Source organism: Mercenaria mercenaria, chromosome 18 (assembly GCF_021730395.1).
Source record: "Mercenaria mercenaria strain notata chromosome 18, MADL_Memer_1, whole genome shotgun sequence".
NCBI lineage: Eukaryota > Metazoa > Mollusca > Bivalvia > Venerida > Veneridae > Mercenaria > Mercenaria mercenaria.
In genome coordinates this window covers 11,777,387-11,791,571 of record NC_069378.1, presented here as the reverse complement: position 1 = coordinate 11,791,571, position 14,185 = coordinate 11,777,387, and the positions used below count along the sequence as shown (strand labels likewise).

General features: G+C 35.1%; 1 protein-coding gene across 1 annotated transcript in view; it reads right to left on the bottom strand.

Moving 5' to 3' along the window:
- LOC123537955 (titin-like) overlaps positions 1–14,185 on the bottom strand; it is a 402,126-nt gene that overhangs the window by 97,395 nt on the left and 290,546 nt on the right. Inside the window, exons 208-228 of the mRNA XM_053530681.1 lie at positions 13,708–14,013; positions 12,647–13,258; positions 12,042–12,344; positions 11,463–11,765; positions 10,835–11,140; positions 10,260–10,565; positions 9,518–9,814; positions 8,396–8,701; positions 7,864–8,148; positions 7,157–7,447; positions 6,487–6,810; positions 5,844–6,135; positions 5,359–5,500; positions 4,883–5,082; positions 4,418–4,570; positions 4,020–4,065; positions 2,904–2,939; positions 2,548–2,622; positions 2,193–2,295; positions 1,787–1,904; positions 344–574 (exon numbers count right to left, since the gene is read on the bottom strand). Of these exons, the coding sequence (XP_053386656.1) occupies positions 344–574; positions 1,787–1,904; positions 2,193–2,295; positions 2,548–2,622; positions 2,904–2,939; positions 4,020–4,065; positions 4,418–4,570; positions 4,883–5,082; positions 5,359–5,500; positions 5,844–6,135; positions 6,487–6,810; positions 7,157–7,447; positions 7,864–8,148; positions 8,396–8,701; positions 9,518–9,814; positions 10,260–10,565; positions 10,835–11,140; positions 11,463–11,765; positions 12,042–12,344; positions 12,647–13,258; positions 13,708–14,013 (5,035 nt within the window). The remainder of the gene's footprint in view (positions 1–343; positions 575–1,786; positions 1,905–2,192; positions 2,296–2,547; positions 2,623–2,903; positions 2,940–4,019; positions 4,066–4,417; positions 4,571–4,882; positions 5,083–5,358; positions 5,501–5,843; positions 6,136–6,486; positions 6,811–7,156; positions 7,448–7,863; positions 8,149–8,395; positions 8,702–9,517; positions 9,815–10,259; positions 10,566–10,834; positions 11,141–11,462; positions 11,766–12,041; positions 12,345–12,646; positions 13,259–13,707; positions 14,014–14,185) is intronic.

The window sequence follows — 14,185 nt, the reverse complement described above, 5'->3', positions numbered from 1 at the left end:
GTTTAAAACATATTTTGCATATTTATTGCTATAATCTTAAAACCAGAACTTAACACTGTTGATTTTATGCAATCGAGAACAATCCACATTTCACCAAGATGCAAATGTATGATATTTTGTATCAAAAATATGCAGTATAAAGTCACAGTCAGCAAAAATTTGATTTCACTGGTGAGTGAAATTTATAATACTCGAACATTTTGAAGATTTCTATCTATAGTTGCTTGGAATTTCATTTTTCTTACACAAAAAAATCCTTTTTGTCAATAAATATTAGAAGTTTACAAAGCAGGAATCTGCAAGCTATATGAGACAATTCTCATTTACAATATGAAAAACATACTTTTTCTTCTTCAGCGCCTCTTCCGCCTCCTCGCGACGTTTTCTACGATGTCTGATGCCTTCGATGGTCAGATCGGCGCTTGTTTTAACAGATCCAAATGCATTGGAAGCCTTACACGTGACTCTACCAGCATCGTCAGGCTCCAGGAAATTGATAAACAATGATGCCACATTGTCTGAATATTTCAGCGTGTATTTTGCTGAATCTTCCAGCTCTGTTCCATCCTTTGTCCTGTTCATCATAAATTGTTTTAATTAATTAACTTAAAGTAGATAATTTTCAGTTTGCTTACTTAGTACCTTTAAAATATTTGTATATGTAGCTAATATTCCATTTAACACTATTTATTTAATCCTGGAAGATTTTACAAATTCAATGAAATTCAATAAATCTTTTATTTAAATGAACTACATGTACATCATGTACAATAATGCCATTCAAGACATTAAATGTTAAAGATTTCTTTTATTTCCTTGATTTTTTTCCCTCAATTTCATCAACTGGTAACTCCATACAGGTATGAAGTCAATGTGATAGAAATCTATACCTCTCAAAAACAACATAATTCCACCCATACATAAAGTTCATGTATCCCTTCATGTAAAATTAACAAGTTGAAACAAAATTCTTGTAAATACTACATCCTTATGAGTCATTTAGGCTAGTCTTCCATCAAATCTTGGTAGAGATCCCCAACAGGTATCAAAGATTATATGGAATTTATGCAGGAAATCTCAGGAAAAAATCTTCTTATCAAAATCAAACCTGTTACAATTATATCTCAATTTATAATCATTAGATACAAAAAAACAACTTCCTCTGTTGCAGAACATGTTTATCAGATTTTCTGCCAAAAAATGTAACTTTTGACCTTCCTTAACTAACAGATAAGCTTCGATGTTTTATCTGTTATCTCAGTCAAAAGCAAGTTTTTATGGTAATATATTTTATCTCTAGAGTTCTCTAAATAAAGGAAATCTAGTTAATTAAAGTTATAACAGTTGAATCAATCTTCTGCTGCAGTCATTTATTTTATAATCATGTTTACAGTCAAAACTTGATGGGACCAGCAAAATCTGTTCAAGTTATCTATAGTTTGAGTCATCGAACAAAAAACATTACAACGGGATAATACCAGGACCTGACAATGAGTCTGAGCGAAGGGTGGTGTCTGAATTATCTGAGGTTAAGCAAATGAAGTTCTACTGTAATTGCATAATGAAAACATCCTGGAAATATTTTTTTCAAAATCCTTGATATATGACTTAAACTGAAATAACAGAAACTGCACGACCTGTTACAAATCTGCTTTAAGGTCATAGACAGACTTAATAGTATACACAATTAAGTGCTCTACCAACAAGTAACACACGGCATTTCCTACTTAATATCTCAAAGTCAGGATTACTGTTCTTAGAATCTTTTGTTACTGAGAAAACATACCAGATAATGTTTGGCACGGGTTTGCCAGTGAACTTGCATGACATCTCAACACGAGAACCCTCGTATCCATGGATGTCTTCCAGGGCTTCACACAAAACTGGAGCATGGTCAGGTAGTTCTAAAAATAGATTACAATGACAGTTTTCAAATGCTACAAAAATGGAAACAAAGCTGTTACTATAGCTTGTATTCACTGCTATTTTTCACAAGTATTTTTTGCTAACTGAAACTTTACACAATAGGAATTTTTGATACAAATAGCATTATAGCAAAAGAAAACGTACATATGATATACAAAACTGAAATCTAGCACTGGAAGAATTGTACTTCTCTGAAAAGGTTTGAAAGCACATTATGCCTACCATGGTTAAAAAAGGAACAGAATAATTCATGGTAAAAACTTTACCCATGACAATATTTCTAGGTATGACACCACTGTCGCCTTCCTTTCTAAATATAGCGCTGTCACGTGCTAAACGTCCAATTGGCAGAATGTCAAGGTCATCCTCCTAAAATGGTATAAAAAAACATTTTTTACAGTTTCTTTAATTGTTACAGAAATATATCATTCTTCCTTAATCTCATTTTCATAGTCATAATAGAAATGCTAAATAACTGTAAACGTTTTACCAAAGGAACATTTGAAAGTCTTGTGGTTCCCCCACCACAACAAAAAAAAAAAGAAAACTGTAAAACATGTCATAGAAAAGAAGTCCCAAAAGGTGACCAAGAACATTTTTGGGCATTTAAGAGACTATTACCTTATGTCTGTTTCTAAGTCTGTAGTCTTTGTGATGTTCTCTTGACAATGGCTTGCCTGTCAGTCGGGCACCACCCTATAAACAGAAATAGTCATATAAAGAAAATCTCAAGGTATACATCTAAAGAACTCCAGTCAACTGATTATCAAAAATAATAAGAATTCTATGCAGTGCTTATGACAGACATCTAATGTGAAAAATATCAACTGTTTTAATGTATATTTCTGTCAAATTAAAACTTAAAATCTACATAATACATGTATATCTTGTTGCAAACTTCAAAAAGAGACATTTACAAATCTAAAAATAGAAGATGTCTTCACTGCAGCAGAAATAAACATCATTTTCAACCTTACCTCCTTTTCATCTTTAGTGTCTGTGCGTCTGCGTGGCTGTTGTGTGTGGTGCAAGAAAAACAAATGCAAGCTTTAGGTAAACATGTACAATCTACAAGCTTTCCACAACAAGCATTGTGCAAATTTAACCCTATCACCCCTATGCAACAGTTTCAAAGGTTCCAATTTGAAACATAAAAAAGTTCATTACATAAATCTAGGGGTGAACAGGTTGTTAAATGGTATAATGATACATGAAACTGAGAAATGAGCTTTTCTTTAAACCTTAAAGTAAATATAGATCAGAAAAGTGATCAGAACTGCATATATTAAGCTGCTGAACATTTTAAATCTTTACGAACATTTAAAAAAAGTGATACTGTCATTTACTTTAATATTAAAAAAAGAAACAACTTATTTACAGCTCTTAAATGCAATTAAAATGTGAATTTAAATATTTGTAAAATTTATGAATAACATCTGAAGGACGAAGAGAGGTTAATATGAAAAGAATATACTAGTAAATTTGAAATAAAAATATATCACTTCAAAAACGAAAATTTATGCAAGAAAAGTGAAAGAAAATAGTACAAATGTGAAGGAAATGAAATGGATGAAAACTGTGATAAGGGCAGTGATTGCAGTACAAAAGCACTAAAACTGACTCAAATATTGTTGGTTTACAAATGCAACTTGGACTTTTTTGTGTCCAGACGCTGGACTGAAAAGTGACCATGCCGACAGCAGAAGAAAATGGGAACAAACAGAATGAATATTGTAACAAACAGCAAAAATGTTGCAGTAAATTGTCAGAATAATGTAACACACATGGGAACATTGTAACAAACAGCAGGGACTTGTTGTAACAACCCAAGAGGATGGTGTTGAAATGCTTATCATTTAAATTCCATGCAGAAAGTGTAGGAAGTAGGGACCTGTAACAATGCAAGACAGCTGCTTTGTAGTGTAGGATACTAAATTCATGCAGAAAATGGTAGCTACACTGTAACAAACAGTGGAAAACAGCACTGGATAGTAGAAAACTGTAACAGACATGAGGTAACTGTAACATACATAACAGTCGCAGTGTAACAGGGAATGGAGCAGTATCACAGGATTATCTAAAACTATACTTACATTCAACCATGGGTGATCTAAAGCCTCGTCAATTGTCATACGTGAACTATAAAACAAGAAAATGTTGTGTAAATTACTTAAAATTTTTAACCGTTTCAAATATCTTGTTTTTTGTATTCAATGTTATATATTACTTTTTCTAACAATTTCTTAAAATCAACTTAAAGTTCTTCAAATTACTTTTAACCCCAAAAATTTAAAAAATCTGTCCAGTACAACTGAGGGACATGACCTTCATAATCAATCCAAATTTGATCTAAATTCACCAAATTATTCACAATTATATGTATATATTTAAAAAAACTACAGAGTTACCGGTAGGTTAGAAATTGCCAAAATATACAACATATATGAAAAATAAGAGATGTATTATAGCATAAAAGCATATAAATTATTACTGTTTATCCTTGCACAGGAGTTTCTTGATGAAATCTTTGGCATCCTGAGACACGTTCTCCCAGACCTCGTCATCAAAGTCAAAGTCCACGTTATTGATAAACTGGAATGTCTCATGGTCATTGTCTCCAGCAAATGGAGAATAACCGCTCAACCTAAAACAGAAGTAAAAATTGTCAATTTCATGTTTGCAAATTCTAAAAAACTGCTTCCGACTGAATCTTAAACTAGACTTCACTTATACTATCAAGAATTTCCTTATGGTTGAGTTAGAGTTATGGCTGGATAAGACTTATGTTTGAGTAAGACTTATGGTTGAGTTAGACTTATGTCCATGTTAGACTTATGGTTGAGTAAAAACCTATGACCAAGTTAGACTTATGGCTGAGTTAGACTTAAGGTTGAGTTAGATTTATGGCCAAGTTAGACTTATGGCAGAAGAGAAAGATATTTCTGATTATACTTACACCACATAACTGACAACTCCAAGTGACCACATGTCAGCTGAAAAGGACACAGGCTCATAGTTGATGATTTCAGGGGCACAGAACTCTGCTGTTCCAAACAGAACCTTGACGGATTTACCCTCCTCAAGACGCTGAGCGAGACCAAAGTCAATGATCTTCACATCTGTGCTATCTTTGGTGACACACATGACATTTTCAGGCTGAAATTGGGAAATTTGCTTTAAGCTGTATTGTATCATCATTTTCACAAAATAAAATGGGGGGGAGGGGCCTCATACATATTTACTGTAGTAAAATCTTAAAATTTTCAAGCAGATATATTTTGCCTCTAGACATTAACATATACAAATGTATATTTACTATGGTAGGTTTTCAATAAGCCTTAACCAATGTCTTAAATACATGAAATTTAATCTTGTGCTTTCATTTAAAATGAATAAGGTACTGAATAAAAATGAACAGCGCTGTAAATATACCTTCAAGTCTAGATGTACGATATTCTGTTGGTGCATATGTCGGACACCCTGGCAAATCTGTCTCATGTATGTGATACAGTCTTGTTCTGTGAAGTCATATTCCTGCTGAACCAGACGGTCAAATAACTCTCCACCACTCAACCTGAAATAGTATTTAACCTTTAGCCTGCTGGCGGCAAGTGATTCTGCCTTTGTGACCACTGCAGACCAAGATGTGCAGGCTGATCATGGTCTGCACTGTTCGCTATTCAGTCAGTAAATTGTCTGTGAACATCCCTTCAAAAAGTAAGTGGTACTGCCCAAATTGAATGATGGACCAGTCTATTTTAGAAATATAGCAGGGTAAAGGTTAAGTGGTGCTAGAAAGTTCACTTTTGAGGTGAAGTTTTATCTGCAAAAATGGGAGAAAACCTTCACATCAGCACAGAATTTATGTGAAATTAAAAAGTTGTTAAAATGATAAGCAGGCATCAACTGAAACTTACAATTCTAGAATCATGACCATTTCTCCAGCTTGATCAAATGCCTCATGCAGCTGCATCAGTTTAGAGTGATGTAGACTGTTCATTATATCAATCTCGTGCCGCACGTTTTCTTTCTCCTGGGGCTTGCAGTGGATAAACTTGGCTGCCCAGTTCTTGCTTGTGGCTCGCTCGATGGCTCTGTGTACCACACCAAAGGCTCCACGTCCTAGTTCTTCACAGATGATGTATTTGCCGAGGACATCTCCGCGGATTTTACCGATGTCAACTTTAGTGCCACGGAAATTTGAATCATCTAACAGAAACAGAATATATTTATTTTAACTAACATAAAGCTAGAAACTAATTTTAAAAACTTCTGTGACTCATATTCTTTCATATACAAACAGAGGGAATGGAAAATAAATAAATGAGAAAATCTAAATTTGTGTACAGTTTTCCTCTATTTTACATTTTTCAAATTAAAAAGTGTTAAAATTAAACCAAAACATACAGTAGCTTGCAGGAGGAACTTATAATAGATTATTACTTCTCAGTTAAATCCTATGCATACTGGTAGTTAATATCTTACGATGACTTTTCCTAAAAGTTTCCTTAAGAAACACTAGAACTAACAGCATTGAAACATTCTGGGCATAATTCTTACATAGTTCATCATAATCAATATCTGGTGTCTGTTCTCTTGTCACAGCAATGTCAGATTCAGGTCCAGGTTCACTGATTCCAACCAAATTTTCAGCAATCACTCGGAATTTATACTCCTTATGTTCCTCCAAGCAGCTGACAGTTGTGGCAGTAGTGTTTGACGTAGTGGCACGACGCCAGATGTTGGTTGTCATGTCACACTTCTCAATGATGTAGCCAGTGATGTCCGAACCACCATTATCAGCTGGCTCTCTCCAAGTCAGGTCTACGGAGTGTTTCGATGTATTTTCAATTCTTGTTGGTCCTTGTGGTGCTTTAGGACGATCTGAAAGAAAAAAAGTCACATGAATAAATAATAATAAATATGTGTATTTCCGTGACAGGATCTACTTTTGTTACAGAACACATTTGAAATATCAGTACTGAATTGGAGCGAGTATCCTCTGCAGAAAATATTACGAGAAAAAACAAATTCAATCATCATGAATTGACAGTCCTGAATCATTAAAATATTGAATACCAGGGTCAATGTAATATTTACAGTAAAGTCAAAAAAAAAACAGGACAATACTGGACAGCAGCCCTTACATTATAAATTTTGTATTTCTTGTAATGGTTAGCAAATATACTGGAAAAGGCAAACATGTTTTCAAGTATTTAAGAATACAAACCTATGACAGCAACTGAGAATTCCACAGTGTCTTTGCCGAGTTTGTTCTCGATGGTCAGTCTGTACAGACCGCTGTCCGCTCTGTCTGTGTCATTGATTGTGATAATACTGTGACGTCCAGTACTTTTGATTTCTGTTCGCTTGGCAGATTTCAGTGTCTTCTCTTCCTTTGTCCAGGAGGCCTTAGGTGCTGGACGGCCAGTAAACATGATACGGGCATGGATTGTGTCTCCACATCCAAACTTAAGACCCTCAGAGTAACGTGGTGGTACATCATGGATCTTTGGTGGGGCTGAAATTTTCAGACATAACACGGCATTAGTGGCAATGCAGTTTCATTTTATTTTTTTTTACATTTTATGTAACTCATCAAAGTGACAAGAAAAAAAGCATTTTAAAAACTGGATTATTCCGAAATTATTTTGTTCTGCATTAAATTCTGTGATTAGAAAAAAAGGTCCCTGCGGGGATTAGAGTAAGTGGATATCAAATTTTAAAGATTAAATGAATGTGAATTTGTTTGCTGGGATTTATAACTGTGGACTGATGCAGCAATAAAATCCACAAAATAATCCTACATAAGTTATAATGCTTTCACATTTATATCTATTACAAAGGAATTAGTTCTATGCTTATTATATGTGCTTAAAATAAATGCAAAGATTCTTAAGTGGTAGAAATTTCTATACCGGCATAAATTTTTCTTACCTTCAACGTCCAGTGAAGCTCTCGATGTTGCAGAACCAAACTTGTTTCTGGCATAGCATTCAATTCCACCAATATCAGTTTCTTCAGTTGTGCGGATGATCAGTGTGTATTTGGTACCATCTGATTTCACTTGGTATTTACGTCCGCTAAAGATCTCGCGATAGTTCTTGTACCATGTGACCTCAGGTCGTGGCATGCCAGTGATCTCGCACGTGAAAACAGCTTCATTGCCCTCACATACAGTAAGGTCACTGATGTCCTTCACAAACTTCGGTGGTGCAGTCGCTGGAAAGATAAAAATAAAAATATGACAACCACTAAAAACTACTTGAAAAAACATGCATCAAGAAAAAGAACTGGAATTTATATCAACTTTGAACATTAAAAATAATTTTGATCTATGAATTCATGATAAACTTCTCAAATTTCAGCAGAACTGTAACTTAAATCTGAATTGAAAGTGTGTAAAGAAAATTGGGTTTTCATATTCATATTTTAGAGATACATTGTAATATACTAAAATAAATCATACCAATTCTATCACTGCAGTATATTGGTTCTGAAGCTGGAGAGGGTTCCCCAGATCCTTCTTTGTTCTCGGCTCGTACACGGAATGTGTATGGAATATCTTCCATCAGGTCGCTGAGTCTCAATTTAGTGTCCTTGACAGGTGTTTTGTTAACCGGCATCCAACGTGTGCCTGACAGATCAGCGCGTTCCACATGGTAACCAGTGATTGGTGAACCACCATCAGTTGCTGGGGGTTCCCATGACAACTCACAGAATCTGGGTCCTACCTCCAGGATTTCAGGGGCTCTAGCAGGTGCTCCTGGTTTCTCTGCACATAATATAACATATATTTTCAGAACAGATAAAACACCAATGAAGGCCACATTTCAGAGATAAATAAAATTTTGTTTGAGTTTGCAAAATTAAAATGAATACAACAAATTTCATGTAATTTATTAAAACAAATTCTCCAATATGGAGGAAAGCAACTAAATGTCAAGAACTTACTAAAACAGTTTTAACTTTTAGATAAACATGATTATTACAAAGACGAAATATCAATAATACCGTAAACATTACTATACACTTCACATTTTTAAAATCATTTTGAGGAAATAAAAGAATGAAATGAAATAAATTCATGGAATATTGTCCCTAAAATACATTGTATTATATAGGAATACAAAGAATCAAGGTCAAAAGTTAGCAAATGAGGTTTAGGCAGATATTAGTATATTGGGGTTATGAATTGTAAGAGGCACCATATCTTATTTCAATATGCAATTCATAACAATAATGGAAAGTTTGAAACTAAACGATTTATCTGAAAATGAAAGAAAAGCATGCTGAAAAAGAAACATATGGAATTATGTTATCATGCATTACAAAACAAAATGTAACTTTCTTCTAAAGAAATAAGAAAAACAAAGATGTTGAAATCTGAATATATCTTAGAAATGAAATTTGCAGTCCAGGAGAAAACTTTAAACAATCTTTTTAAAATATGAAAATTACTTACTGAGAATAAGACAAGCTTGATCATGCTTATTAATACAGGCTTAAAAATAAATAGGATAGTTTGAATACAAGACATCCCTAATAAATGTAGTTCATGCTGCAGGTTATAAAGAGACAGATAACATACCTCTTCTTCCTTTGAGTTCTACAACTACTGGCATTTCAGTTGGTTCGCTAATTCCAGCGGGATTTTCGGCTGAAACGCGGAGATGGAAAGCACCCCCTGCTGTAAGACCTGTAACATGATGTGTGCGAACTTTTCCTGGTACACGTGCAATACGAGACCATTCATCAGTGTGTTCTTTCTTCTTCTCGAGAATGTATCCAGTGATTGTGTCGTCGCCGTATGGTGGTTCCCAGCTCAGTGTCAGTGAGTTCTTGCCTACATCCGAGGTTCTGAGAGCTGTTGGTGGCTGTGGAACTTCTGTTAAAAAAGAAAATAATATTCTGTTAACTAAAAAAACCTTTTAAATGTATTACAATAAATATACTTACTTTGCTGCAAAATTTGAAGAACCTGTTTGCATCATTTATATCAAAGGGCAAAGAAAGGACTTCATTTTAACACTATGAATCCAAGAGGGAGGGAGTACAGCAACCAACTGTGGTTTCTTAACAATAAAGAGTTCACTATATTGCCTCCATCCAACTTATTGTTTTAACTACTTTTTCAATGCTGCTGTAAATAAATCAATCTCTTTAAACATATTGTACAATTTGTACACTCTTCATACGAGTAAGTATTGAAAACATTTGAAAATGTCTTGCATGTGACTAACTGAAAAAGTAGTGAAAACACTAAGAATAGTTTTCCTGGATAAGTTATGTTAAATATAGAACTAGACTGTTTTCAGAAACCTCATATTTACCATATTTTCTCTTGGGTATGACTGGTTCCACTGTTTCTAGACCAGGACCGGTTCCCACTTTGTTCTCGGCCATCACCTTGAAATGGTAGTCATTATCTTCTCGCAAGCCGGAAACCGTAATTTTGGTTCTGTCTGCATCAGTTTTGCCAATGTGAATGTAGGCACGACGTGTGCCCTCGCGTTTCTCAACAAGGTAGCTTGTAATAGGAGTGCCACCATCTGAAGTAGGTGGTCCCCACTGAATGGTTGCAGAGTCACGAGTCACTTGAAGTACTTTAATTGGTCCAACTGGAGCACTGGGTGGACCTTAAGAATGAAAAAACAAGTATTTTGTAAATCTTTGTTGTGTATCAATTAAGATTTATTCACCAGGAAACTAAAGATGCTGCCAAATGCATATTTTGTAACATAAAAATTTCTTTATGTCATACATGGAAATGCTAAACATACTTTCGAAATTAAAGTTGACTGGTCAAATAATGAAAACAAAAAAATAATTTGTATACAAAAATGATAGTATACTGTTGATCATTTTTCAAAACTGACTGGTTCCAAAAACAAAAGAAATTACTTACTGTATGGACTGACTGGTTTCACAGATTTGGAGGTCTCAAGAGGGGAGCTAACTCCCATTTTATTTTCAGCAATAACTCTGAAATAATAGTCTGTATTTTCTACAAGATTGTCTAAATCTGCTGACAAATCTGTGGGTCCGACACGAGCAACACGCAACCATTTTGGACGTCTGGCCTCAGACTTTTCAACAAGGTATCCAGTGAGGCGAGATCCTCCGTCGTACTCTGGCGGTTGCCATGACAACTTGACATGATCGGCTGTGATGTTGCTAACTTCCAATGGTCCTGTTGGTTTACCAGGCTTATCTAAAAAGGTTAAAGGAACATTCATAATTTACAGTATTCACCCATGTGTAATTTAGACCTGTAATTTCAGCAAACAATTTTGAGAAAAAAAACAGTTGATAGTAGTTATTTAAATAATAGGAAAATACTTAATAACAATTAAATAGTGATTTTAATATGATCCTAAAGCCAGATAAAATATGTTCAGTTGCACTGTATACAACTTTCCAACAATAGTATTATATTTTTAAACATGAAAAAAAATTGAAAAATAGTAGCCATACTTTTACATCTTCTTAAATGGAGCTTAGATTACTTCTTATTTTTAAGAAACATAACTCACCAGCAGGTCTGCTAGGAATGACTGGTTCCTGTAATTCACATGGTGCTCCAATGCCAATGCTATTTTTAGCACTGACCCGGAAGTAGTATTTCTTGTCTGGTACTAGGTCTCTGATTTGGTGATTGAACACAAAGTTGTCAACTTGTTTGACTTTGGTCCAGTCATCTTTAAATTCTTCACGTTTTTCAATGATGTAGTTTGTAACTGGGGCTCCTCCATCAAACTTGGGTCTCTTCCAGCGCAGTGAGGCAGAATCTTTCTCTAGACTTGTAACCTCAAGTAATTCAGGGGCAGTTGGTGCACCTAAAGGCAAAAATTGGTTTATAAAAGATGTAACATTGCCTAGGTGGAGCTTTTTTCCAGAGGCTGTCTCATGGAAAGGATTATACATGTATGATACAAATCGTACTGCAATTTTTAGAAGAAAATAGCAATAATGCAAAATTACTTTCTTTTCCCTGAAAAAAAAAAACAACAACTTGTTCTATAGTTAGCAAGCTTATTAAGAAACTTTAGTTTCCTGAACTGCATAAGACCTCTGTGCTTTAAAATTGCAAAGAAAAATTGAAGTTTACTTACAGACTTCTTGTTCTGGTACCACTGGTTTTTCAAGAGTAGCTGGTTCCCCAAGTCCTTCAGAGTTCTCTGCCATGACACGGAACAAGTAAGCTCTTCCTTCAAGGAGGTTAGGAATGGTGTATGTCGTCTGCTTAGGTTCAACACCAGTAACTCTGCTCCATTGTTGACGGCTCATGTCACGTTTCTCAATTGTGTAACCAGTGATTGGTGCTCCACCAGTGGAAGCAGGGGCAGACCACTGAATAGTGACTGAGTCATTGGTAAAGTCCTGGACCTTTAATTTCTCTGGAGCAGACGGCACATCTGAAATGGTAAATAAAGGAATACACATATTTTTATAATCAAATTAATGAATATATGACTAATACTCTGTATTTTCTACAATTCAGAGGAACTATTTGCTCTTTCAAGTTAGTTAAAAGTGCAGTATAAACTAAAATATAAGCACAAGGAAAAACAATTGCAAACTCATTATTTCAAAATCGCCATTTATAACCTTCATTTACAAAATGACTTAGTCTGCTGATGAGTCAGAATGTACTGTTTTAGGCAGAATTAATCATACAAACATTTGCACAAAAAAGGTAAACTTTTATAATACACACCTATACCACTTGTGACTTTGACTGCTTCAGCCAATTCTATTGGTTCACTTGTACCAATTTTGTTTTGTGCATAAACTCTGAAGTTGTAACGATGGTTCTTCATAAGATTTCCAATTGTGTGAGAGGTAACATCAGCCGGCAGACGGGCACTGTGCACCCAACCACCTTGGTCAAGATCAATTCTGTCAATGATGTAACCAGTGATTGGAGAGCCACCATCATGCTTGGGTGGTTGCCATGACAATGTCAGGGATTCCTTAGTGATGTCGCTGGAAACTAGAGGTCCTGTTGGGGATCCTGGAGCTTCAAGTTCTCTGTATGGTTTCACAGCTGAATCTGTCTGTACAGGTTTGCTGCGTCCAACACTATTTTCTGCCATTATTCTGAACTCGTATTCTTCACCCTCCACAAGATCTTTCACTGTATAGTCATTATTTTTGGCAGGAAGTTCAGCCAGAGGTTTCCAGTCTCGAGATCCAGTGTCTCGTGATTCCAGAATGTAGCGGGTGATTGGTGAGCCACCATCATCCTGGGGTGGTAACCATGACAATGTGACAGAATCCTGGCCAAGGTCACTGGTACGTAGTTTACCACTGATAGTGTCTGGTTTTGCTAAAGAATGAAAATCTAAGTTATATATGAATCCATTTATTTGTGTATTCAAGATAATTCATTTTGTTTATCAAAGACATATAATTATGTTTACTAATTTCATTTTCAACTGATTAAATTACTAGATATTTTGGCTCCTAAGTATACATGTGTTTACTATGATAATATGCTTTGAGCTCCATTTCTCTACTAATCCTTATCTTGCTGGACACGACTGATTCTGCCTTTGTGACCAGTGTAGATCATCATCAGGCTGTTCACCATTCAGTCAGTCTCGTTTGGTAAGCACCCCTTTTAACAGGTAATGGTACTATCCAAATTGAAAAATGGACAAGTTCATTATAGAAATTTAGCAAGATAAGGGTTAAAATGCAATAAATGGGAAGTACTTAACCGTAAGTCTTTATTTGGGACTTAATAGTAATCATATATATTAAACCAATACTTACATGCAGATTTTCTGCAAAGGATCTTTTCTTTTGTTTCCAGTGCAGGGCTTCTACCTTCCTCATTCTCTGCAAATACCCTGAAGTCATACTCTACACCTTCAATGAGGCGGGATATATCAATGGAGGTGTGCTTTGGTCTGATGGTCTCAACCTCTGTCCATGAGAATCGTTTGGAGTCACGTTTCTCAATGATGTAATGTTTGAGTGGTTTGCCACCGTCACTCTCCGGGGCGTTCCATGTAAGTTTGCAAGAGTTGGACGTGATGTCCGAGACAGCAAGTGGACCTTTTGGAGCAGTAGGTGGGCCTATGAAAAGAAAATGTATAAATTTCATGAATAATCATTTATCTATACTCTCAGTTTCATTTCAAACCAATATTGGATACATCAATACAATACACATTCTGTTTAAATTTGCCTGAATTATAATGTTTTCTGACAAGACAAGTATAAAATCAGAATTTGGGAGACAAAGCAG